This window comes from Pseudopipra pipra, chromosome 25 (assembly GCF_036250125.1).
Source record: "Pseudopipra pipra isolate bDixPip1 chromosome 25, bDixPip1.hap1, whole genome shotgun sequence".
NCBI classification, from domain to species: Eukaryota; Metazoa; Chordata; class Aves; order Passeriformes; family Pipridae; genus Pseudopipra; species Pseudopipra pipra.
Window position 1 is genome coordinate 1,191,107 of NC_087573.1, and position 24,569 is coordinate 1,215,675.

General features: G+C 53.2%; 4 protein-coding genes across 7 annotated transcripts; 2 read left to right on the forward strand and 2 right to left on the reverse strand.

The window, feature by feature from the left end:
- Window positions 1–842: 842 nt before the first annotated feature.
- Window positions 843–7,113, forward strand: TAF8 (TATA-box binding protein associated factor 8). The gene is made up of 8 exons (XM_064635948.1): window positions 843–902; window positions 2,195–2,351; window positions 2,948–3,046; window positions 3,301–3,363; window positions 3,676–3,800; window positions 4,112–4,259; window positions 4,970–5,112; window positions 5,512–7,113. The coding sequence occupies exons 1-8, from the start codon at window positions 843–845 to the stop codon at window positions 5,653–5,655; spliced, it is 939 nt and encodes a 312-aa protein (XP_064492018.1). The 3' UTR covers window positions 5,656–7,113.
- Window positions 7,114–9,079: 1,966 nt separating this feature from the next.
- CIMAP3 (ciliary microtubule associated protein 3) lies at window positions 9,080–11,502 on the reverse strand. Its single transcript, XM_064635951.1, has 6 exons — window positions 11,361–11,502; window positions 10,898–11,040; window positions 10,445–10,543; window positions 10,160–10,293; window positions 9,625–9,751; window positions 9,080–9,254 (listed from the first exon to the last, which is right to left on the reverse strand). The coding sequence occupies exons 1-6, from the start codon at window positions 11,383–11,385 to the stop codon at window positions 9,186–9,188; spliced, it is 597 nt and encodes a 198-aa protein (XP_064492021.1). The 5' UTR covers window positions 11,386–11,502; the 3' UTR covers window positions 9,080–9,185.
- A 251-nt stretch (window positions 11,503–11,753) lies between these two features.
- Window positions 11,754–23,029, reverse strand: LOC135402607 (acidic mammalian chitinase-like). Of its 4 annotated transcripts, none has more exons than XM_064635940.1 (11): window positions 22,885–23,029; window positions 14,875–14,904; window positions 14,215–14,416; window positions 13,932–13,988; window positions 13,662–13,827; window positions 13,453–13,577; window positions 13,123–13,246; window positions 12,811–12,996; window positions 12,446–12,565; window positions 12,207–12,348; window positions 11,754–12,096 (listed from the first exon to the last, which is right to left on the reverse strand). In XM_064635940.1, the coding sequence occupies exons 1-11, from the start codon at window positions 22,961–22,963 to the stop codon at window positions 11,840–11,842; spliced, it is 1,488 nt and encodes a 495-aa protein (XP_064492010.1). In that variant the 5' UTR covers window positions 22,964–23,029; the 3' UTR covers window positions 11,754–11,839. The 4 variants fall into 4 exon arrangements, with proteins under 4 accessions (XP_064492010.1, XP_064492011.1, XP_064492013.1 ...); XM_064635941.1 differs by lacking the exon at window positions 22,885–23,029 and adding an exon at window positions 15,399–15,492; XM_064635943.1 differs by lacking the exons at window positions 14,215–14,416; window positions 14,875–14,904 and having other exon boundaries at window positions 22,885–22,903.
- LOC135402609 (acidic mammalian chitinase-like) lies at window positions 17,770–21,152 on the forward strand. Its single transcript, XM_064635945.1, has 11 exons — window positions 17,770–17,827; window positions 18,264–18,293; window positions 18,755–18,956; window positions 19,165–19,221; window positions 19,327–19,492; window positions 19,603–19,727; window positions 19,935–20,040; window positions 20,128–20,313; window positions 20,462–20,581; window positions 20,678–20,818; window positions 20,979–21,152. The coding sequence occupies exons 1-10, from the start codon at window positions 17,803–17,805 to the stop codon at window positions 20,810–20,812; spliced, it is 1,152 nt and encodes a 383-aa protein (XP_064492015.1). The 5' UTR covers window positions 17,770–17,802; the 3' UTR covers window positions 20,813–20,818; window positions 20,979–21,152.
- Window positions 23,030–24,569: the final 1,540 nt, after the last annotated feature.

Here is a 24,569-nt window from a genome sequence, read left to right on the forward strand (position 1 = left end):
CTTTGTGAAACACTTTGGTGAGAGCAAAGCTTTGATCACGGACGCGTGAGTACACGAGGCGGTCACACCGAGGAGCAGCTCGGAACACACAGTACTTACAACAGGAAACCCTCGCTGCTCCCATGGTTACAGGGCTCCTGGGGCTTCCAAAGGGGGTTTAGTAAATCATTTCCGAGTGGGATCGTGATGGTGAGGCAGGAGGTTTGTGTTCCTGGTCACCCTGCAGAGGCAGGGGCTGGGCTTGCTGCACAACGTGGAATATGACAGGATTGGCTCGAGTCAGGATGTTCTTTGATGGAAGAACTTGTGTGCTTTCAAGCCTAACCAGCAGGAAGGGAGAGCTGCTCAGAGGCACAGGCAGCAGTTCCACCCCTGGCTCCAGGACATCCCGGAATTAACAAGCCTTAGGGACGCAGTAAATCAGGATGTCGATGGGGCAGAGGGACAGAAGGAGTGTTTGTGCAGACACCGGTGACTTGGCAAAAACCTCGAGGTCCCCATGCCCTAGAGCTGAACTGTCTTCATTATAAATCCCACCTGGACACAATAAGTCCCACCTGGACATTATAACACCCAATTATCATCATTATAAACTCCACCTGGACACATCCCTGTGTCACCTGCTCCAGGTGACCCTGCCTTGGCAGGGGGGTTGGACTGGATGGGGGGATCCAGATGTGCGGGGGGGAATCCAGATGTGTGTATGTGACATCCAGGTGTGCAGGGATCCAGCTGTGCCGGTGGATCCAGCTGTTGCCGCCGCCCACGTGCTCCCTCCCTGCCCGAACTACAACTCCCACAGTGCCCCGCGCGCCCGACCGTCCTCGCACTGCCCCTGGCGCATGCGCACAGCTCCACATGGCTCCAAGATGGCCGACGCGGCGTCCGGCGGCTCCGGCACGGTGAGGGCGGCTCGTCCCCGGGGCTCGGGGCCGCAGTGGCGGGGCCGGCGGCGGGGTCGGGCGGGGCGGCAGTGCCCGGTGCCCCCGGGGCGCGGGGCAGGCCCAGGTCCGGCCGCGGGGAGCGGGGGCGATGGCCCCAGGGAGGGAGGCGCTGATTGGCTGAACGGCCCGGAGGGGGGCGGGGTTTGATTGGCGCGTGCGGCGGGTTCTTAAAGGGGCCGCGGCCCAAAGGCGGCCGGGGGGGATTTAAATGTACTTGTGTGTACATGTGTGTGCACATGTGTGTGCACATGTGTGTGCACATGTGTGTGCACGTGTGTCCATGCTGAGGTACATGTGCGTGTGTTCCTGCCCTTGAGTCCTTCAGCCCACCCGTGTCCCCATTCCCTGGGGGTGCCAGGGCAGTACCTGCTGCCAGACCCTTCCCAGCACCTGTTCCCTGCCCCTTCCCATCACTTGCTCTTAATCCTTCCCATTACTGTTCCCAAACCCTTCCCATTACCTACTCCTGGGTCTGTCCCAATACCTACTCCCTGTCCCTTCCCATTCCCTGTCCCTTCCCATTCCTTATCCCCTGTCCCTTCCCATTCCCTGTCCCCTGTCCCTTCCCATTCCTTATCCCCTGTCCCTTCCCATTTCCTGTCCCCTGTCCCTTCCCATTCCTTATCCCCTGTCCCTTCCCATTCCCTACTTCTGCCCCTTCCCATTCCCTGCTCCCTGTCCCTTCCCATTCCCTGTCCCTTCCCATTCCTTATCCCCTGTCCCTTCCCATTCCTTATCCCCTGTCCCTTCCCATTCCCTGTCCCCTGTCCCTTCCCATTCCCTGTCCCCTGTCCCTTTCCATTCCCTGCTCCTGCCCCTTCCCATGCCCTGCTCCCTGTCCCTTCCCATTCCTTGCCCTTTCCTATGCCCTGCTCCCTGTCCCTTCCTATTCTCTGTCTCTGCTCCCTGTCCCTTCCCATGCCCTGCTCCCTGTCCCTTCTCGTTCCCATGCCCTGCCCCTTCCCATGCCCTGCTCCGTATCCCTTCCCATTCCCATTCCCTGCCCCTTCCCATACCCTGCTCCGTATCCCTTCCCATTGCCATTCCCTGCCCCTTCCCATGCCCTGCTCCCTATCCCATCCCCATTCCCTGCCCCTTCCCATACCCTGCTCCGTATCCCTTCCCATTGCCATTCCCTGCCCCTTCCCGTGCCCTTCTCCCATTCCCTTCCCATTCCCTGCTCCCTGCCCTGCCGGCCGGGCTGTCGGCAGTTCCCGCCGTGCCGCTGAGGCCGGTTCCCGGTGTGGCAGCGCCCTGGCAGCAAGCAGGCTGGCACCCCGGCCGACAACTACCACCTGGCCCGGCGGCGGACGCTGCAGGTCGTGGTGAGCTCCCTGCTCACCGAGGCGGGATTCGAGAGCGCCGAGAAGGCGGCGGTGGAGACGCTCACCGAGATGATCCAGAGCTGTGAGTGCCCTGGCCCTCCTCACGCTGCCCTCTGCTCCTTCACTCTTTGTTGGGGTTTTTCCCCGTTTTTGTTATCTGGTGTTAAAGGGTGTTTTAGGAGTGTTGGTGGCTGGAGTCACCTCTGTGACACTTTGGGTTTGCCCCAGCTCCAAAATATGTATTTGTCTTACTCAGTGAGTACTCATCAGATACTCACAGAGGCTCCACGTGCTGAGATGCTGCCAGAATAACAGAGGAACAACAAAATTCCAGCCATTGGTTCATGGAGTGCCTCTGTTCCTCTCTTTCTGGGTGATATGCTGAGAACCTACTTATTTTTATGAAATCAAGAAATAACTTCTGGGTGTTTGGGGGGTTTTTTTTCATGCCTGTGATGCAGATTTGCCTTTTGCATTTGTGGAGAACATCTGACTCTTTAGTCTTTAATGTCTTCATGCTCAAATTTTAAATACCCAGGTTGCAGGATGCTCCATTCAGGGAGCTGTTTCTCATTCCTTGCCAAATCTGTTAAAAATTCCCATCCCTGAAGCTGGGCTTGGGCTGATACAAGTGTGGGCACTGTAAGAATCAAATATGTGGTGGTTTTGTCCCCCCAGATATCTCAGAAATTGGAAGGAGTGCCAAGTCCTACTGTGAGCACACAGCCAGGACCCAGCCCACGCTCTCGGATATCGTGGTTACTCTGGTGGAAATGGGTGAGTAGTTGGCTGTTCCTGCTCATTCCAGCTTTGGATGTGCTGTGCTGGTAGGAAAATCTGTCCCCTGTGTCTCTGGGGTTTGTGTTCTAAACCCTGTCCTGAGCCTCGTGCAGTGTGAATATATACAGTGCATGGTTTTCCTTCTCGTGCCGTTTGGAGCCCCTGGAAAAATTCTGGAGAAGCCTGAAAGAAGGGATTTTTGACCAGGGTAAACTCCTGGTGTGATTCCTGTTCCCTCTTTTGTGTTGCAGGGTTCAATGTTGAAACCCTTCCTGCATATGCCAAGCGCTCCCAGAGGATGGTCATCACTGCCCGTACGTGGGAAATCGCCGGGAATAATCTGGCATTCCTCTCTGCTGGCTTCCAGAGGGATGACTCATTCCAGAGCTCCTGGAAGTGCAGTTTGGTAGTGACCCTGTGATAGGTGCAGGAAGAGTCACTGGTTTTGTTCTTGTATGGGAGGGAGGGGCCAAGTGATCCCTGTTCCCCTCTGGGATGCCAAACAGCCTCCTGGGATGTGCTTGGGCAGGGCCTGGGAATGTGGGGCCCAGCTCAGCAGCAGCACTTTGTGCCTGGCCCTGGGCAGGAGGAACCCCCCTGATTTCTGTGCTTTTGAACTCCTGTAGCTCCTGTGACAAACCAGCCCGTGACCCCCAAGGCCCTGACAGCTGGACAGAACAAGCCTCACCCCTCCCACATTCCTGGTCATTTCCCTGAGTTCCCCGATCCCCACACTTACATCAAGACGCCGGTGAGTGAAAACAGGAGTTTTGTGCTGTCTGGGGGCTGTCTGGAGTCCAGAACAGCAGGAGTGGTGTGTTTGTACTGCAGTGCTGGTACTGTCCATCCAAAATATTGCTTCTCCTGGTTTATATGTTCCTTGGGTTGTGGACATCCCTTGCTGTCCAGAAATCAGCCAGAGTCCCTGGATTTCTGGCTGATGGACATCTGTAGCTCTCCAAAAGCCTGTCAGGAGCAGAGGTCAGAGCCTGCCTGTAGCTCCTGCAGCCTTGCAGTGTTTTGACCGTGAGCTGTTCCCTTCCTTCCCTCCCTGCTCCCCAGACGTACCGGGAGCCCGTGTCCGACTACCAGGTGCTGCGGGAGAAGGCGGCTTCCCAACGGCGGGACGTGGAGAGGGCCCTCACCCGCTTCATGGCCAAGACAGGGGAGACCCAGAGCCTCTTCAAGGATGACGTCAGCACGTTCCCACGTGAGTTTTCCGGGACTCTCTGTGCCCTAAATGTGTGTCCCTGAGCATCCCTCCCCCCCCCACATTGGGGTTCTTGCTGCTGCAGGGGGTGAGCTGTGAATGATCACACTGTGTTATTCCCTGAAGGAAATGAGGAATTTTGTATTTAAAAATACAAATTTGTATTTGAATTTTATATGAAAACCAAAATAAGGCTTCTACCCCTACTATGGCTCACTGTCTTCTGCTCGTGGAGAAGGCTGAGAGGGGCTAAATTCAAAGCTTATCCCAGTCCTGACTCCACTCCCTGTAACCTTGGAACAAGTAATTTCTTGTCTCTGACATTTTAGTGGTAGTGGGGGCTGCAAAGCAGTGCTGAGAATTCCCACCTTCCCAAGGCTCACTGACAGCACAGGTGTCAGTGTTAACTGAAAGGGGGACCAAGTGATGCTTCAGCCTGTGACCTAATGGAACTTTTGTGGAGGTCAGGAGGGATTTTCCGTGTTGAAATAATATTGGAAACATAAAGGAGCCTCAGAAAGTAGGAAATTAGAGACTGCCATCTTGTAGGGGCAGCATATTTCATTCCTGATCCCTGGGAGCAGCAGGAAGAGGTGGTGTGTGTTCGAAGCCAGAACCAGCGAAAGTGTTCGTTCTCTTTGTGCTTCCTAACTTTTGAGGGGAGGGGTTTTCTCCCAGCTCGCTGACTGTGGCCTTTTCCCTGACTCCAGTGATTGCTGCCAGGCCTTTCACTGTCCCCTACCTGACAGCTCTTCTCCCCTCTGAGCTGGAGATGCAGCAGATGGAAGAGACGGATTCGTCGGAGCAGGACGACCAGACGGACACCGAGAACCTCCCTCTGCACATGAGCACGGTACAGCCCCCTGAGACAGCTCTTGGGCCCTGCTGCCCTGAGCTTTTCAAACCTAGTTCTTCCCCAAGGGATCTTCTTGTGCTAGAAATCAGGAAGCCTCACCCTTAATGCAGCTCCTTGTGTGCTGCTGTTGATTGTCTCTTGTGCCCACAGGTTGTGTGGTTTGAACTTAGAATTACAGAATGGTTTGGGTTGAAAGGGACCTCAAACATCACCTGGTTCCACCCCCCTACCATGGGCAGGGACACCTCCCACTATCCCAACTTGCTCCAAGCCCCGTCCAGCCTGTCCTTGGACACTTCCAGGGATGAGGCAGCCACAGCTCCTCTGGGCAGAAAGATTTCTAAGCCTTGTTTTGCGTAACTCTGGTTGTTTGGGTTTGTGGTTTTTTTTGTACAGGATGATTCAGGACCTGAGAAGGAAAACGCCTCAGTGTTACAGCAGAACACCTCCCTGGCAGGCAGCAGGAATGGGGAGGAGAACGTGATAGACAATCCCTACCTCCGGCCAGTGAAAAAGCCCAAAATCCGCAGGAAGAAGTGAGGTGGGGCTGGAGTTCCTCTGGCTGCTCAGAGAAGGAGGGTTCAGGAGAGGCAATCCAACTGAGTGGCCCAGGAATGGTCTCTGCAGAGTGAACTCCACTCTCATCCTGGTTTCCAGTGCTCCCTCTTCCGCTTTGCTCTCCTGCTGCCTTGGAATGGCCGATGGGCAGTTGTCCTAAAGGCACTGAAGGGATCACAGGTGGGATTGTCTGGGAGGACTGGGCTTTGTTTCCACTGTGGGCAGGATTGACTCTCTGAAGAGCTGGGGGACAGCAGGGTTGGAGCTGGGGCACAGCAGGTTTTTCCTGCTGCCCTGCAGGCTCTGCAGAACACAAAGGCATCACTGGTGCGTGGCTGCCTGGCAGGCAGGAAAGGAAACTTTTGCCATCAACCCTGCCAGGCTTTAATTCTGAGGAATGTGTATTAACAGAGACAGAAGAAACCCAGGGAGGTTTCTTACTTTGCATTCTTGGCAGGTAAAAACAAACAGACTTTTCTTTTATAAACTCAAGGTGTCTGATGTGTCAGCAAGGAGTGAAGTGTAAATACAGAGCTAAGTTGGCATTTTATTCTCACTTTGCTGACTGCAGCTGCACTTGGGACTTAAAAGCTCTTAAGTGTGGTGTTTACCCTGCCCTGCTTTGAGATCACTTTCCAGCAGAAGGACTGGCAACATTTCACAGCTGCTTCAGGCTGCTTTTCAGTTCTGTTGTTGCTTTCAACTCAGCACAAGCCCTTGGAGAGTTCACGCCTTCACCAGTTGTTTTGGAACTTGGAATATGGAATAAAGCTGCATTGATTGCAGGCTGCAAGGCTGTGCTAGTGATCACATTTCTTTCATTTTATCCATTCTCAAATATGTGCTTTTATCAACAGAAGTTCCTCTTTTTTCACCCTTTTATTTCCCCTGAGCAGAAGACTTTATTTCAGCAGTGAAAATGGCTGATGAGGGGAGTGTTGTAATTATGAGCTGATTCTGGAGGGCTTTGCTTTAATTTTCCTTCAACATTTTCTTAGGGAAAATACTGGAAATTTTTTTGACAAAAGACTCCTGTGGTTTGGTCCAGTCTCCCAAGGATCCCCAGGTGTTCATGTTCACCTCTATGCAGTTAGAGGATCCTCCCAGGCTTCCCTCTTCCCCCATCACCCAGGGAGGAGGAAAAGGGAATAATTATTTCAGTGAGAATGGAGGTGTTTCTGACAGACAGTCTGAAATTAGATCTCTCAAAAATCCTCTGCGTGTGCCATTGTCACTTCTGCTGGTGCCTTGGTTGTACAGAATGACAGGTGTACAGAGACATTGTGTATTTATGTATATATCAAAAGTTCTATCTTTTTTTACTCGGATTAAGCTTTTTTCGCAATGAGAAAATCCCTCGCTGGGGAGGGGAAAGAAGTAGAATGAAAATTGTAATTTTTATGTTCGTAATAAAAGAAATTTTATCTCCTGAGACCAAAACTGGCTGAGTCCTTCAAGTTTTAAGAGTGGAAAAGGACCTGAATGGAGCCTGAGTGTGTTTTCTGTGGGGGGTGTGAGAGTAGGAGATCTTGTCTTTCCCTCTGCATCTCTTCCTTTCTCTTAAGGAACATTTGATAGCTGAGAAGGTTGAGAATTTAATCAGAAATGACAACAAAGGGCCCTTTGAAATCCCAGCAGTCTGGCAAAAACTTTAGTAGAAGGTTTCTCCAGCCACAGGTGGAACGTGGTGAAAAATCACAGGTGCTGCTGACTTTGTTCATCATCTCACCCCCCTTTTTCTCCTGATCAGGTGGAGGTGAAATGCAACATCTGCCATAAATACAAAGGTAGGGCCTTAAACAGCCATAAACCCCAGGTTTTAGGACAGTAAAAATTCCAGGGGGTCACACCCCCCCTTGTCCAAAACCTTGCACCAAAAGGGGCAGCTGTGAATCGACAGCTCCAGCCCCATTTTGGCAGATGAGTCTTGTGGTTGGGAGGGAGGGAACCAGCGTGCCTCAGAAAGCCTGTGGGCAGCTGTTGTGGTACATCTGCGAGAGCTCTCGAAGCCCGAAAGTGGGAAATTGGAAGAATGTATTTTGGGTTTGCAACTGAAACTGGACTGCAGGTGAAATTTGCTCCAGAAACAGGTGAATAAAGCCAGGGAGTTGGAAAGGCTGCTCTGGGGCTGTAGTTACACCCAGAGTGAGTGTTGCCTGCTCTTGGTTGTCCCCTGGGACCACATCAAGGCTGTGATCAGTGTGCGTGAGGGTTTGTAAACATTTATAGAAATCCCCAGGGTTCGAGTGCAGGAACAGCTGAAGATGAACCCCAGGGCCTTTCTGCTTCAGGCTACATTTACTTTCGTGGCCAGATTCTTAATTAGAAACCTATTTCTTGCTCCTTGCTTGAGAATAGATTCATATTGAGAATAACTTCATATTCTTGAGAATATCTTCATGTCTGTAAGGCCAGAATGCAGAAGTGCATCTTGCAGGTGTCTGGTGTGACCTGGCCCAGCACGGAATCTTTCCCTGGGGTGTTATTTTGTGCACAAAGCCATTATACTCTCTCTGAGGGTGCCACAAACACCCTCAGCTCTCCTCTGGCTGCGGGTGAACCCCGAGAGGAGGAGATGGGGGTGAGGAGACCAGGGAGGGCTGAGGGGGAGATGGTGCTGCTCACTCCCAGCACGAAGGAGATGGAGCAGCAGCTGAGCTGCCCTTTAGACAGGTTCATTTGGCTCCTCTCCTGTCCCAGGGAGGGCTGGATTTCGGAGGGAAGAGCGTTAGGAAAGCCCTGTTGGGGAGGGTGCTGAGGTGAGGGGTTTCCATGGTGTCGTGGTTTCCAAGCCCCTCACAGCCCCAGTGGGATCAGGGAGAGAATTGGAAGGCTAAAAGCTAGAAAACTCGTGGGTTGGGATGAAGACAGTTTAATAGGAAAGCAAAGGAAAACAAGGAAATAATTCCCTGCTTCCCATGTGCACATATTGAGCACCTCCAGGAGAGCAGGGCCCCATCCCACGTAATGGTGGCTCGGGCAGACCAGCGCCATCACTCCAAACGTCCCCCCCTTTCCTCTGTCTTCCCCACACTTCATGAACTGAGCATGTTGTCCCATGGTCTGGAATGTCCCTTGGCTCACCTGGGGTCACCTGTCCTGGCCGTGTCTCCTCCCAAACTTCCCCCTTAGTGAGGCAGCACGAGGGGCAGGAAAGGCCTTGGCTCCGTGTAGGCCCTGCCCAGCAATAACACACTCAATAACAAACCCAGGACCAATGAACCTCACTGTGGTCTCAACCCCGTGTTCAGCACAAACACAAACAGCCCCACGGCAGCCACTGGGAAGAAGTTTTAACTCTCCCCCAGCCCAAACCTGCACCCAGAGACAACATCCCCTGGGCGAGGGCTGAGGGGACCAGGGCCCCAGAGACACCCAGACGAGACAGCCAGCGGCCACAAATCCCTCTGTTTGAGACGATTTTATTCGGATTTTAAGACATTTGAGAGGTTTTATTGGTTCTTTGAGCTGGTGGTGCAGGTGGGTGTCTCCAGAGGAGGGGGCACAGCCCCTCAGCCGAAGTACAGCTTCAGGTAGGCCGCTCGCTCCTGGTGCTTTTTGGATTCTTTGTCCATGGTCATCTGAAAGACAGCCATGCAATAACAGCAGAGACAACACTTCAGAAAAGGAAGGTGTGAGACGGTGTCAAGAACCTCAGCCTGTGTTCTGAATGAGTTTTTCCTCCCAGCAGAGCTAAAAGGGGCAGTCAAGGCTCTGCTTCGCTTCACTCTGTGGGGGGGAAACTTCCGGAGGAAATTTCTTAATAGAAGGGTTTTTTGAAGGACTGTGGCTGGTTTTGCAAACAGGTGTTTTCTCACAGGAAATCACTTCATATCTTGTGTCCCAGGCAGGTAAGGAAAGGATAACAAAACTTAGTGCAGGTGCAAAGTAACGAGGAAATTTCCTTTCTCAGAAGCCTTGAGCCAGGAATAACATCCCCTCATCCCTTACCTCCTGTACTTCCCTTTTCACCATCTTCTTTGGTGGCTTGGGCACTGAAGACCAGTCTGGAGACCCAAACCTCATGGGCCAAGTGACTTTTTTGTTCAATGGCTGCTCTATGTTGTAAGTTCCAGGCCTAAAGAAAACAGGCACAAAGTCTCTCAATTCTGGAGCTGGTGTATGATGTTTATAATACAGAATTTACCTCAATGACCTGTTCATGGTCATCTAAAATACAGCTATTTGTTAATAGCAATGATGGTGCCATAGAAAAGGAAGATGTGAGATGGTGTTGAGAACTGCAGCCTGTGTTCTAAGTGAGTTTTTGTTTTCAGCAGAGCAATGTGGGGGAGATCCATGGGAGAAATGCATGTTGTGGTGTTCTAGTCATGGTGCAAAGCTAAAGACTAAAGTAGGGGAGCTTTTTGAAGACAAAAAAGCTTCACTGAGAACTCAGTCTCCTATCTGCCATCCGTGTCTTAGCATTTCTCTCTGTCAGTACTCCTGCTTATTGTGAAAATTGTAAGAAAATGAGTTATGTTACCCAGGGAAAAATTCTCTATCTGGGGGCCTGGATGGAAATCGTGGTGTACTGGAGGAAAATGGGGCAAAGGCAGGCTGGCACTTCCTCTTCTCCATCCGGAAGGGCTCGTACGCTGCTGGGCCGGGGGTCACCGTCTGCAGGGGGGAAAACATTTGTGTGGAACATCTGGTTGTGCAAACCATTCCCACATGCTCAGGGCAGCAGCCAGCTGGGTGTTACAGACCTGCTCTTCAACACTTTGGCTGCCCTGAGAGTGCTAAAAACTCAGAACTCCCTGCTCCTCACCAGGTTCCTCCGCATGAAGCGCGGGCCTGTCCTCGCTCCCATCACGTAACCCTTGCTGCTCATGGGTCTGGTGCTCAGGGAGGGTTGCAGGATGGTTGTCTGCAATCCAAAAGCAGAAGTGTCTTACTGGCATTTCAAAGACACTATTTGCAGGGCAGAAGTACAGGAGCAGCAGATGTTATTCCTATTGATGTTATTCCTACTGATGTTATTCCTATTGATGCTACTCCTATTGATGCTACTCCTATTGATGCTACTCCTATTAATTCTCCCATTTTCTCACTGCTGTGGAGCTACATAAGGACTGGTGTGTTGGGAAGGGAGGGGATTTTTTTCCAGGTTTGTGTGGAGGCATCCTGCAGTGGGTTTGCAGGGCGGGTGTGGGGCTGGCCATGGCCCTACTGCTCCTGTCCTGTGTCTTCTGCAAAGGACCACAACACTTGAACAACTCACCTCCTGGCCCAGGTAATAGCCTGGCCCAACCAGAGGGTTTCCCCCGACGGCCGCCACCTCGATCCCCAGCCTGTCAGGGGCGTAGTAGTAGGGGAACATCTTCCTTTCCTGAGTTGTCCCAAATGAGACATGCTTCTGCACATCTGAGGGACCCGGAGGGGGAAGTGCCACCAGTGTGATAAACAACAAAAAAAAAGATAAAATAGAGGTGACCACGTGCTGCTTTTTTACCTGAAGTGTCTGCTGCTCTCTGCCTGAGGCCAACCACGCCCTCACCTCCCAGATGGGAGCTTCCCCTGACCCTGGATATCTCCCCTTTGGATGCCTGTTCCCTCCTGCCACAAAGGCCTGGTTTTTTCCCCGGGCAGGGAGTGATGAGCAGCCCAGTAGGGGAGCTGTGAGAGAAGAAAAGCCTCCAGCCCCAGAGTCCCCCCCGGGTGCCCCCACCTTGCACAGCTCTCACCCCTTGTCTCCTGACCCGCTGACATCCTGCCCTGCTGGGCTGCCCGTGTGCTCCAGTCGCTGTGGATGCAGAGCAGGGGCTGCTGGAGGCCACGGCAGCACGTGGAGGGTGCAGGGGAGAGCCCAGGGTGAGTAACGGCCCTGTGGAATGTGCTGTGCTGGCTCGGGGGAAGCAGCCCAGGGTTGTGATGTCACGACCCTTCTGCCCCGTTGGCTCCTCTCTGCTCCCCTGTGGCCCCTGGGGTAGGGCAGCAAGAAAGCCCTGGAAAATGCCATATGGGAATTAAATCCAGCTTGTGGATTCAATCCCTTCCCTGAGCACAAGTTCGGGTACCAGGGGAGAATCATGAAACATCAAAATATCAAGAACGAGATGAGTTAAAACAGGGAGGACTGTCTCTTTTGCAGAAAGCTTTATTGAATCATTATTGTGTACAGTTGGATCAGAGGGGTCTGCTGGCTGGAACAGGATTAGGAACTTCATGGCCAGTTGCAGCAGGAGCAGACGGGGTCGAAGACGAGCCCCTGTTGGCAGCTCTGCACGAAGGTTTGGCCATTCAAGCAGTTGTAGAAGTTCTTGCTGTTCTCTGGGTCTGCGTAGATGCCGTTGGCTTTGCCGGCGCAGAAGCCGCTCCCACCAGAGCCACCACTCCCACCAGAGCCACTGCTCCCACTTCCACTGGTGGTAGTGGGAGCCTCAGTGACTGGAGGCAGGGGCTCAGCAGGAGGCACACAGTCTGCAACCAAAGCAGGAAAGGGCTTATTTTTGTGCTGACAGAGTCTCATCCCTGCCCTCCCTTCATGGGAGTTCCCGTCAGGGAGCTGCTCAGGCACTCAAAGCACTCACCACCGTCCTGCAGACCGAGGCCCTTCTTCAGGGTGGAGATCAGGGGGTATTTGCCTTCATTGCAGAAAGTGCCAGTGAAATCATCCATGTCAAGGGCCCAAACCATGGCCCCTCCAAAGTTATTCTTCTTCAGCCAGTCGACCTGTTTGGGGCCAGGAAGAAATCCTGATCAGCCCTGGGAGCTGCTCCTGCAGGAGCCTCCTGCCTCCTTCCCAGCACAGCCCCACGTCCCACCAGACCTTGATGCTGAAGCTCTTTGTGTTGTCGTAGCCAACCCATTCGCTCTCCTTGTAGGCATAGGGCACGTCCTGGGGTTCATCCCAAGCCTGAGTGGCTCCAGAGCTCAGGAGAGAGCAGATCTAGGGAGAAGCACCAAGAGGTGGAGTGTTAATTTCAAAAAGGGAAAAGTCCAGGCTCTGCCATTGTCTGGACTTTATTCTCTAGTTTTGTGTCATTTGTCTGGTCCCTGAAAATAAGTAACTTTTTCTTAGCAATTCTATGGACAGTTTTGTGTCTGAGGCAGCCATTCAGAAAGCTCCATGGGTGCCTTCCTTATACATTCCTTCAAATGATTTGAACAAGGAATGTGATTAGACAGACGTACCTCATAGTAAGCCAGTGTCCCAGCCTCCCTGGTGTAAGGTCCAGCTGGTCCAGGGCCTGATGCTGGAGCCCCAACAGAGGTGTCAGATGGGTTTTGCAGGGTGAAGCTTTTTCCATAGGTTGGGAAGCCAACAAGGAGCTTCTCAGCTGGGGCACCATTGTCCTTCCAGTAATTCATAGCATATTCCTGTAAAAAAACACTCCTGTTGAAGTCTTTGCCCTGGTTTGCAGGCAGGATGATGAATTCCTCAATATCTCCTCACTGGTGCAATCACAGAGCTGAGGCCTGGGGTTCTGTCTCACAAACACTTACGACATTGAAGTACTTGTAGTCCCCAGTGTCAGCTGGGCCTGTGAACAGGGGGCTGTTCTCGCCAGTGTTTCTCTCCCAGGAGCCGTGGAAGTCGTAGGTCATCACGTGGATGTAGTCCAGGTACCTGTGGAGAGCATTGGCTGTGCCCTGACCCGCTCAGGCACCAGAGCTGATGGTTCCTGCAGCGCTGGCCGGTCACCCCTGTCCCAGCCCAGCCATGGCCCCACTTCTTGCACATCTGGGTCCCTCAGGGGCTCTTTGCAGCTTGGACTGCAGTGCTTGCAAGGAGACAATCCAGTCCCACAGGTGATCCCAGGCTTTGCTACTCACTTGCCCAGCTCAGCAATCTCGTAGCCAGCCTGGATGGTGGAAAGTCCTCCAGCCACAGCCGCGGTGACCAGGAGCCGGGGCTGGTTGGTCTGTTTGGCTTCCTGCTCAAAGGCTGCCAGCAATTCCTGAGGGATGCCAAGGAACAGGGCTCAGACTTTACATCTGCCCAGGGCTCTGGCCAGAGCTGTGCTGAGCAGAGCAAAACTCACCTTAACCAGGACAGTGAAGAGCCCCTTGTCCTGGGCTGGGCTGCCCCTGGAGCCGGGGTATTCCCAGTCCAGGTCCAGCCCATCAAACTGGTACTGGCGCAGGAATTTGATGACAGAATTGATGAAGGTCTGGCGGTTCTCAGCAGAGGAAACCATTGTAGTGAACCTGGGCAAGCAGAGCAGGAGAGTGTTGGGCTTTGTTTGGAGCATCTTCCTCCTCTCCTTCCCTTTCCAGGGTGCATTTATGGGCAGGACATGGTTTGAACTTACTTGGCTGTGCCAAAATTCCATCCTCCAATGGCCAGGAGTGTCTTCAGATCCTTGTTCCTGCAAAGGAAGGACAGGTACCAGAGTTGCTGCAAGTCCACAGTACCCTGAGCCACTGTCACTGTGGTCAGAGGAGCGGGGCTGTCACCCTGCCCTGCCCTGCTCTGCCCGTCTCTGCCTTCTCTCTCAGCATCCCTCACCCAGGGCTGTGCAGAGAGCAGAGGGTGAACAACAGGGTAGGACCTGAGGGGGAGAACAAGCCCTGCCCTCTGCTCCCAGCACATACTGGTTCTTCAGGCCGTTGAAGGATTTGTAGAGGGTCTCGTCGTTCCATTCATAAGTGGTGATCTCGTTGTTGTTCATCCCGGCGAAGGCGTAGATCAGGTGGTTGCACAGGCAGGGGTCGATATTTTCGGGTGTGTATTTGCCCAGGCCAGGCCTGTACTGGGCCCAGTTGGTGAAGTAACATGTCAGCACGTAGGCAGTGCCTGTGGGGAGACACAGGAGCTGGGGGGGCTGCCTGCTGCTCCTCAGACACCAGTGGCTTCAGGCAGAGCATCGGGAGCAGATCTGCTGGGAAGGACTGGGCAGAGTTCCCTTCTGGGGTCAGGAGTTCAGGCAAAGGGCAGTGGGGTTGCTGCTCCCTCACACACTGCCCAGCTCTCCGGGACACCAATGGATTTGTTTCCTTCCTCCTCTGTCTCGGGGGACGGGTCGGTCTCGGGGCCTCTGGTGCCCCAAAACTCACAACTCGGGGTCTCTCCCCCAGGCTGAGCCCCTGTGCTGTGCTGCCCCGGGAGGCAGGAGGGAGGCAGGAGGGCTGGCTGCAGAAGGGCCAGCTTGGTGGGAGGCTCTTGGTGTTGGCTGTGCCGCCTGTTTGCCCTGTCTGGGAGTGCTGGGGCTGGGAAGGGTTGGCAGGAGTTGTTTTAGGGAAGGAAGCACCTACCGAGGTGGGCGTTGAGCAGCAGGGCCAGACCTGGGAGGGCAAAGGGAAGAACAAACCTGTCAGTGTTTGCACTCAGAAACACAAAGTTCTTGTGCAAGACTGGGCTGAACCCAGAATGACCTTACCCTGTCACCTCTGTGTTCTATAGCAAACACACCACACTGCGCATTCCCAGGCTGAGGCACCTCAGCCTGGGTAACATTTGTCAAATGATTTCAGGTAAAAGCACAGAAAAGAGAGCAAACAAGTGGCCAAGCAGTGGTTTGAATGTTAGATTTTTGTTCCAAAGCACATCTCAGTTTCCAACTGCAATGAACTCTATTCATGTTCAAAGCAGAACAGATCCCCAGCAGCAGCACTAAAGAACAGAACTCTCCCTCCTTAAAGGAGGTTGTGAAATCTCTCATGAAAAGAGGGAGCAGCAGTTTTATACCCCCAAGGCCCTGTGCAGGCACAGTGGGACAGTGACAGAGCCCCAGCACTTGTCAGAAAGGCAGAGAGCCCCGGGGGGAGGTGGCACTTACCGGTGAGCAGAGTGAGCTTGGCCATCTTGGACCAGAACTGATGTGCTGCACAAAGTCTCTGCTTTTATACCCTTCTCCCCCCTGCTGCCAATCTTGGATCAACATGGATGGGCAAACATTGTGAGGCTTGGCAAAGATCAGAATCACCTCAACTGGCACCAGGACAATGGGCCTGAACACTCGAGCTGGAGACATCACTGGTGGTGGGTCGTGCCATGTGCTGGTGTTGCAAGAGCAGCTGAAGAGCCAGATTAGATTTCTGTCATTGTTTGGAAGTTCGTTCCCAGCACAGGTTTGTGTCCCCGCTGGGGGCTGCGCAGTGACCGGGGGCTGAAGGGTTTGACCCTGTGCTGTCCTTGAGTCCTCCCCCGGCCCGTGGCACTGTGCTTTACAAGGGTTTGGTCTCCTTGGGGGGACCAAGTGAAGGCAAAAGTGAGCAGGACTTCAGTCCCCAGCACTGGGCATTTTGGAGGACATGGGAACGGGGCTCACTCCCTGTAGGCACAGTGTCTGTTGGGACAGAGGGGCTTTGGGGTCTGAGTCGTGTCTTGCCCACACCAGTTGAGGTGGTGTCACTTCAGGGACGCAGAAGGGGTTTCCTTATTTCTTGGAGATCAGGCTCTCTGGGAGGGAGCTCAGAGACAGAGCAGGTTGCATTTCCCTTCAGACTTATCCCCCCCTCTTTTTGCTCAGATGTTTCCCAAAACGAGGGACCTCTCTGTTGCCGAGGGTTCAGGTTTTTCCTTAGGTTTCTGTGAAGTCCCATCGAGTCAAATTACCCAAATGCCTCAAAATACTCTTTCCTCATTTTCATCTTCTCCCCAGGCAGAGACTCAGAAGCTCTTACCCTGTGTGAGGTGGTTTCTCCCCTTTTGCACCCTCAGGACTAGTGCAAATGGCAAAGGCACAGCGGGCACATGGCCAGTGGCCCTGCTCCGAGATGTTCCTTTATTCCTGTTCAGGTGACATGAAGGTGACTCCCCAGTAGGTCACCCAGGCTTGGCTGAATGGGAGCCTGGAAAACAGCCTCAGAGTTACCCACGTCACATGTTGGATGATCTGCAGATTAAAGTGTGTTGGCCTGACCCTTTGGGTTTCGTGCAGGCACTGGGTGTCATGCGACCGATAACAAGACAGCCACCTCCAAGGGGTATTTTTCCAGTGTGTTTCTTGGTTGATAAAGAAACATAGTATAAATTAAATTGGAATAGATTTGGGAAATCCCACCCTCAGCAACCTCTGGAGCCTTTTCAGGTCTGTTTTCGTGTGGAAAGGCAAGCTCAAGGACACTAATTTGCATGTGGTGGTAACAAATGGCAGTTGGTCAAGTGGTGGAGTTTTCCTTCAGGACTTTCCCTGCCTTCTTTCTGTCTAAAGGAAGGTGTTTTTCCATGGGCTCCCTGGGAATGGCAGTAGGTAATTAAGGGCAGAAGAATTGGTTCCTGGTAAAAGGATTCAAGTTAAAAAAGGGTCGAGTCTGCAGAAGGGGACCTCCCACACTGTTCCAGCAGCTGAAGTGTTGGATTGCAGAGATCCACCACTCTGGGTTGTTTCTGCTGTAGTTTCCCTTCACACACCAACTAAAATTGTCATTCTGCTGATTCTGTGGCTGTGCTGGAATAAGTCTGTCTGTCCTGGGCTCTTTTCTGATGGGTCACGGAATGGAGACCCTGATATTCAAGTCGTTCCTTTCAGAATGGTTCCTTCTTATTGTGTGCAATTAGATCAGAGGGGTGACAAGAAATAATGCTTCTCTGAGAAGAATATTCTCTTCATAAGGGGGAGAATGACTCAGCAGACACTGACTTGGTTTTCCTTTGGTGATGGGATACCCTGGGCTTCCCTGAGGTGACCACACGGGGGCAAGAGCCTACTCAGACCCCAAAGCCCCTCTATCCCAACAGACACTGTGCCTACAGGGAGTGAGCCCAGTTCCCACGTCCTCCAAAATGCCCAGTGCTGGGGACTGAAGTCCTGCTCACTTTTGCCTTCACTTGGTCCCCCCAAGGAGACCAAACCCTTGTAAAGCACAACCCTTTTGTTGGCAGTGCCACGGGCCGTGGGAGGACTCAAGGACAGCACAGGGTCAAACCCTTCAGCCCCCGGTCACTGCGCAGCCCCCAGCGGGGACACAAACCTGTGCTGGGAACAAACTTCCAAACAATGACAGAAATCTAATCTGGCTCTTCAGCTGCTCTTGCAACACCAGCACATGGCACGACCCACCACCAGTGATGTCTCCAGCTCGAGTGTTCAGGCCCATTGTCCAGGTATCACTTGATGTGATTCTGATCTTTGCCAAGCCTCACAATGTTTGCCCGTCCATGTTGATCCAAGATTGGCAGCAGGGGGGAGAAGGGTATAAAAGCAGAGACTTTGTGCAGCACATCAGTTCTGGTCCAAGATGGCCAAGCTCACTCTGCTCACGGGTAAGTGCCGCCTCCCCCCGGGGCTCTCTGCCTTTCTGACAAGTGCTGGGGCTCTGTCACTGTCCCACTGTGCCTGCACAGGGCCTTGGGGGTAGAAAACTGCTGCTCCCTCTTTTCATGAGAGATTTCACAACCTCCTTTAAGGAGGGAGAGTTCTGTTCTTTAGTGCTGCTGCTGGGGATCTGTTCTGCTTTGAACATGAATAGAGTTCATTGCAGTTGGAAACTGAGATGTGCTTTGGAACAAAAATCTAAACCTCAAACCACTGCTTGTTTGCTCTCTTTTCTGTGCTTTTACCTGAAATCATTCCAGAAATTTTACCATCTTCCCTAGAAACCCTCATGTGCCTCAGCTTGGGAATACAGAGTCCTGCACAAGAACTTTGTGTTTCTGAGTGCAAACACTGACAGGTTTGTTCTTCCCTTTGCCCTCCCAGGTCTGGCCCTGCTGCTCAACGCCCACCTCGGTAGGTGCTTCCTTCCCTAAAACAACTCCTGCCAACCCTTCCCAGCCCCAGCACTCCCAGACAGGGCAAACAGGCGGCACAGCCAACACCAAGAGCCTCCCACCAAGCTGGCCCTTCTGCAGCCAGCCCTCCTGCCTCCCTCCTGCCTCCCGGGGCAGCACAGCACAGGGGCTCAGCCTGGGGGAGAGATCCAGCCCGGGGGTGAGTTTTGGGGCACCAGAGGCCCCGAGGCCGACCCGTCCTCTGAGACAGAGGAGGAAGGAAACAAATCCATTGGTGTCCCAGAGAGCTGGGCAGTGTGTGAGGGAGGAGCAACCCCACTGCCCTTTGCCTGAACTCCTGACCCCAGAAGGGAACTCTGCCCAGTCCTTCCCAGCAGATCTGCTCCCGATGCTCTGCCTGAAGCCACTGGTGTCTGAGGAGCAGCAGGCAGCCCCCCCAGCTCCTGTGTCTCCCCACAGGCTCTGCCTACGTGCTGACATGTTACTTCACCAACTGGGCCCAGTACAGGCCTGGGGAGGGGAAATACACCCCCGAGAACATCGACCCCAACCTGTGCAGCCACCTAATCTACGCCTTCGCCGGGATGAACAACAACGAGATCACCACTTATGAATGGAACGACGAGACCCTCTACAAATCCTTCAACGGCCTGAAGAACCAGTATGTGCTGGGAGCAGAGGGCAGGGCTTGTTCTCCCTCTGGGCCAGGGCAGGGCAGGGGACAGCCCCGCTCCTCTGAGCACGGGAACAGTGGCTCAGGGGGTTGGGGACCTGCTGTTCACGCTTCCCACCTAAAGGACAGGGCCTGGAAAGGCCACAGCTCCACCAAAGCCTTGCAGTAACACAGGTTCCTGTCCCTTCCTTTGCAGGAACAGAAACCTGAAGACCCTGCTGGCCATTGGAGGATGGAATTTCGGCACAGAAAAGTAAAATTCAAACTATCTCTTTCCAATAATGGTGCCCTGGAAAGGGAGGGAGAATGGAAGGAGGCCCCAGTCTAACCGAAACTCTCTCCTGCTCTGCTTGCCCAGGTTCACTACAATGGTTTCCACTCCCCAGAACCGCCAGACTTTCATCAATTCTGTTGTCAGATTCCTGCGCCAGTATGGATTCGATGGGCTGGACCTGGACTGGGAATACCCCGGCTCCAGGGGCAGCCCAGCCCAGGACAAGGGGCTCTTCACTGTCCTAGTTAAGGTGGGTTTGCTCAAGGCCTCTGCTTGGCACAGCTCTGGCCTGAGGCCCAGGCAGAGGCAAAGCCTGAGCCCAGAGCCCCCGGCTGAGCCCTGTTCCTTGGCATCCCTCAGGAATTGCTGGCAGCCTTTGAGCAGGAAGCCAAACAGACCAACCAGCCCCGGCTCCTGGTCACCGCGGCTGTGGCTGCAGGACTTTCCACCATCCAGGCTGGCTACGAGATTGCTGAGCTGGGCAAGTGAGTAGCAAAGCCTGGGATCACTTGTGGGACTGGATTGTCTCCCTGCAAGCGCTGCAGTCCAAGCTGCAAAGAGCCCCTGAGGGACCCAGATGTGCAAGAAGTGGGGCCGTGGCTGGGCTGGGACGGGGGGTGACCGGCCAGCGCTGCAGGAACCGTCAGCTCTGGTGCCTGAGCGGGTCAGGGCACAGCCAATGCTCTCCACAGGTACCTGGACTACATCCACGTGATGACCTACGACTTCCACAGCCCCTGGGACGGCTCCACTGGCGAGAACAGCCCCCTGTTCAGCAGCGGCAGCACCCTCAGTGTGGTGAGGACATTCTGGGAGTCTCTGTCACTGAACTCCCCTTCCTGCCAACAAAGCCTGGCACTCACTTGAACCGTGGGATTTTTACAGGAATACGCTATGAACTACTGGAAGAACAATGGTGCCCCAGCTCAGAAGCTCCTGGTTGGCTTCCCAACCTATGGAAAGACCTTCACCCTGCAAAACCCCTCCAACACTGGGGTTGGGGCCCCAACCTCGGGCCCTGGGCCAGCAGGACCTTACACCAGGGAGGCTGGGCTTCTGGCTTACTACGAGGTACGTGTGGCCCTCACCTCCAGACACCCAGAGCAGCACAAACCATCCTCTGCCTTCCCAGCCAAGAGTTCTGACCCCGGACAACATTGCACAGGCCCTTTTTGGCAGGTCACTCGCTGACTTGTCCCGCTCTGCCCTTCTTTCCTAGATCTGCTCGTTCCTGAACACCGGAGCCACCCAGTCTTGGGATGCCCCTGAGGACGTGCCCTATGCCTACAAGGGCAGTGAGTGGATTGGCTACGACAACACAAAGAGCTTCAGTGCAAAGGTCTGGTGGGACGTGGGGCTGTGCTGGGAAGGAGCAGGAGGCTCCTGCAGGAGCAGCTCCCGGGGCTGATGGGGATTTCTGCCCGGCCCCAAACAGGTCGACTGGCTGAAGCAGAACAACTTTGGAGGGGCCATGGTTTGGACCATCGACCTGGATGACTTCACTGGCACTTTCTGCCATGAAGGCAAATACCCCCTGATCTCCACCCTGAAGAAGGGCCTCGGTCTGTGACCAGCGGTGAGTCCCGGCAGGAGCACGGCCTTGGTGTCCCTCCAGCAGCTCCAAAGGGCAGGGGGTGCTCGGAGCGCCCTGGGGCCATGGAGAGAGGGCAGGGAGGAGGGTCCCTTCCAAACAGAATCCCTTCCCAAAGGCAAACTGCTTCCTGCTTTCTTTTCAGGCTGTAAGACCTGTGAACAGTCCAGTCCTCAAGTCTCTGCAAGCTCCTAAACATGGAAGCAGCAATTTAGGGGACTGGCCATGAAGATCCCAATCGTGTTCCAGCCAACAGACCCCTCTGACCTAATTGCACGCAATAAGAATGATTAAATAAAGCTTTCTGCAAAAGCAACAATTCTCCCTGTTTTAACTCATCTCATCCTGACTATTTCCATGCTCTCAGCTTCCCAACAATCCTGTGGGCTGTGCCTGGGAACAGCAGCAATTAAAAACGCCAACAGCAGGTGTCAATGTTGCCCACTCTTCCCAGCCCTGTGGATGGAGCGATTTTCTTGGAGTCTTCTGCTAACATTTCCAGAGGAAATGTGATTGCGGGGCAGAAAGCTCAGTTCTTGTTCCTCTTTGTTTAATCTCAGAGATCTGGGATTAAGAGGAATTTTTTAGCACTTTCATGTAGAAATGGAGCACTTTGATAAATCCATTCTTTTTGGCCATCTCAAGTGTTTAAGTCACCTGCTTATCTATCTAACCAAGAATTTAAGCTCAGTTTCTGTCTCTTCTGCCTTTCCTTACCAGCACAATAAACATTTACTGCAGGAAAATGGGCTTGAGGGGTCAGTTTAAAGATAGAAACTAATTGGAGCTGAGTGGGACATGCAGGGGAAGGAATAGGCCATGCAAGCCAAAACTTGATTAGGGATGCAGGGAGCATCATTTAATCATGGAGCCTGGTTAAAGAGGCCTGTCTGGGCCTCCTGTGGTGATATTGCCAGTCTCTCAATGGCTTAACAGCTTTTAATAACTGAGCTGTACTTGGGGACTACTGACCTTCTTAGATAAACTGTCCCCTCTCCAGGAGTGTGACAGAACGAGGGAAATGCAACCACAGTGTCAGTGGCCAAATATGTGCAGAGCTGGCCCACATCCAGCCTGGTCTGTGTGCAGCAGCTGGAGCTGCTGCCACTCCAACCCAGTGCCTGTAAATGGAGTCAGGAAAAGGCTCTCTCCCACCTCCCAGTCATGGAACCCCCACACGGAGCTGATGGAGCTGATGGTGTAACAGGAGCTGTGCAGGGAGGTGGCTGGAACACCAGCAGGGCTGGCATCTGCTCAGCTGCCTCGTGGAGGGCTTTCAGAGGGGTCTGGGAGCTGGCCTGGGCCAAATTTCTCTCTGTTCCTCCAAAACAGATCGTTTGGTGTGCCTGCAGGGCACAGGTTGCAGCTGCTGTGAGATCCATCCCGTGGGAAGCCCTGGTTGAAGATCCAGCACCATATAACACAGAGCCATGGAATCATTCAGGCTGGAAAAGACCTCCGAGGCCATGGAATCCCCCCTGTGCCCGATGCCCACCTTGTCACCCAGCCCAGAGCACTGAGGGCCACGTCCAGTCGTTCCCTGGACACCTCCAGGGGTGGGGACTCCACCACCAACACGTTCCATCCAGCAAATCTCTGGCATCTGCTTTCGTTCAGATTCATGGCAAGAAAGCCTTAAAGCTCCTCAAATTCCCTCCTCCTGAAGACAGCAGGTCTTGGCCAGGAGGCTCCACGCAGACACCGTTCAGGGCAGCCAGGAGGGACTCGTCTCTCTCTGATTCTCATGACATCAGGTCCTTTGTTGAAAGGTTTATTTTTAAGCTGTTTTCCCCAGTCCCAACTCCTTGTTCCAACGGCTGGATCTGCTCTGCTTCACACTGTCTTCCTCTGGCATTTGGTTTCCCTTCTCTCCACAGCTCATTGAGTGGAACTAAAGAAGTGCTGATTTTCAGATACCAACCATTCCCTGCTCCCCAGGGAGATTCCTGCCCCCTGCATGCACATTCCCAGAAATACCATCTGACTCACTCTGATTACGAAATGCTGCAGCCATTTCCCACCCCTCTACTTCTAGAGTGTAGTTAGCTCACCTTTTGTCCCCAGGGATATTTTATAGGGATTTAGAAGAGTTTTTTCATGAGGATTTGATGCAGTGCTGCAATTGCCCATTGTATATTCTTCCCTCGCAGCACATCTTTCATCTTTCCTCTTTCTCTCTTGGCACTAAACTGCTATAATTAGGCTCTGTAAACGAATCTCAAGCTTCTCTGATGTTGTGAAACACTCAAACTCGATTTCTGACCATCCTGTTCCCCAAATAGACCTTGACTCTGCACTGCAGGCATCTCCCTGACATTCCCTGGTGCTCGGGGTGGAGGCAACGCGTCCCCCAGCTCCCTGTGGTGGTGAACTCCAGGGATCAGGGTGCTCTGTCTGCCTGGGAATGGGCTGCAGATCCTCCCACCTAGTCCTGTATCCGAGTGTTAGTCCCTCCATTATTGCCTGGTCTGTTGGCAGGTGAGAACAGGCCTTGGAAAGGCTCCTGTGTTCACCTGAGACAGATCCACAGATCCCTCACCTGCACGTGAACGTCTGTGCCCCAGCACAGGTGGGTGCAGGTGGGCACAAGGGGCTGCAGAAAGGTTGGATGTGCATGGATGGACTGCACAGGGGTGTTATTGTAGCTCAGGAAATACCACATGGATAACTGGAGCTTCCTTTCAGCTGCTCTGGATGGTTCCTTATTTTTGTGGACCTTACGTTCCGTGAAATTTTTTTCATAGTCTGATCTTTCAAAAATTGGATTTATTAAAGCATTTAATCTTCAAAAATCCACTTAAGATTGGTAACGCATATTACAGCCTGAACTAATATAATCTATTACTTAGGAAAATGTCAGCCCTGAGCACACAGATCTCCAGCTCCCTGCAGTCAGGGTTCCAAGGGGCAGGTTCAGCCATGGAACATGACCTGTTTTCCCCATCCATCCCACCCCGACAATCCCCATTATCAGGAAAGAACCAGATGCCCTGGATTGGGGGCTGAGACAAGCTGGGAGTGCTGGGGGCTAATCCTTCACTGAACTGTGGCTGCCACTGGGCTGGACATGGGTGTTGGGACACTGTCCTGCATCTCATCCAGTGCTCAGGAGCTCTGCTCCTTGCCAGGACCTCAGAGCAGGGAACAGGAACTTCCTTTCAGCCCTGTCCTTTTCCCTCTGAACCCTTCAGAGGATGCTCTGCCCCCACACCACCATCCCAGCTCATCTAATTACTTACTAAGCTCTTTTTCTGGTTAGCCAACATCTGCCCATTTCCAATTAATCCGTGTTCACAAGCTCAATAACCTGAGCCATCTGGGGAGGTAAGAGAGATAAGCTTCCCATTAAACATTTACAGGACACAACAGGAGTACTGAGGCAACTGTTGCTGAGACAACCCAGGCAGGGAGTGGGAGCAGCTGATCCTGTGCCTCCAGCGGCCACTGTGCCAGGAGACCAGGAAAACAAAATTTAGGGGTCTAAAAACGGATGTGGACCCTCACACCCCCTCCCCAGGGCACGAGCTCCTCTCACTTACACCCACAAATGCCCTTGCTCCATCACAAGAAAGGTTTTTAAAATAATTCAATAGCATTTCGGGCCCTGGAAACCCGAGCAACCAAATAGCCTTTAAATTAAACATTCGGTCCTGAAGCAGCAGCTCCAGGTGCCCTTCAACCCACAGGGCTCAAAATAGCCCAGAAGTCAGGCTGACCCCCAGTTCAGCTTTCCTGA

Excerpts from the sequence above, each read along its gene's own strand:
- LOC135402607 (XM_064635940.1), bottom strand. The coding sequence starts at position 22,963 with ATGGGCAATTGCAGCACTGCATCAAATCCTCATGAAAAAACTCTTCTA. Across the intron at positions 14,905-22,884 it reads AATATCCCTGGGGACAAAAG|GTCTGGCCCTGCTGCTCAAC; the intron begins GTGAGCTAACTA and ends TTGCCCTCCCAG. Across the intron at positions 14,417-14,874 it reads GCTGCTCAACGCCCACCTCG|GCACTGCCTACGTGCTGACA; the intron begins GTAGGTGCTTCC and ends GTCTCCCCACAG.
- LOC135402609 (XM_064635945.1), top strand. The coding sequence starts at position 17,803 with ATGGCCAAGCTCACTCTGCTCACGG. Across the intron at positions 17,828-18,263 it reads CAAGCTCACTCTGCTCACGG|GTCTGGCCCTGCTGCTCAAC; the intron begins GTAAGTGCCGCC and ends TTGCCCTCCCAG. Across the intron at positions 19,493-19,602 it reads TCTTCACTGTCCTAGTTAAG|GAATTGCTGGCAGCCTTTGA; the intron begins GTGGGTTTGCTC and ends GGCATCCCTCAG.
- TAF8 (XM_064635948.1), top strand. The coding sequence starts at position 843 with ATGCGCACAGCTCCACATGGCTCCAAGATGGCCGACGCGGCGTCCGGC. Across the intron at positions 3,364-3,675 it reads GAGGATGGTCATCACTGCCC|CTCCTGTGACAAACCAGCCC; the intron begins GTACGTGGGAAA and ends GAACTCCTGTAG. Across the intron at positions 3,801-4,111 it reads ACACTTACATCAAGACGCCG|ACGTACCGGGAGCCCGTGTC; the intron begins GTGAGTGAAAAC and ends CCTGCTCCCCAG.
- CIMAP3 (XM_064635951.1), bottom strand. The coding sequence starts at position 11,385 with ATGTCAGCGGGTCAGGAGACAAGGG. Across the intron at positions 11,041-11,360 it reads AGCGGGTCAGGAGACAAGGG|ATGTGCAGAAGCATGTCTCA; the intron begins GTGAGAGCTGTG and ends CGGGTCCCTCAG. Across the intron at positions 9,752-10,159 it reads GATAGAGAATTTTTCCCTGG|GCCTGGAACTTACAACATAG; the intron begins GTAACATAACTC and ends TGTTTTCTTTAG.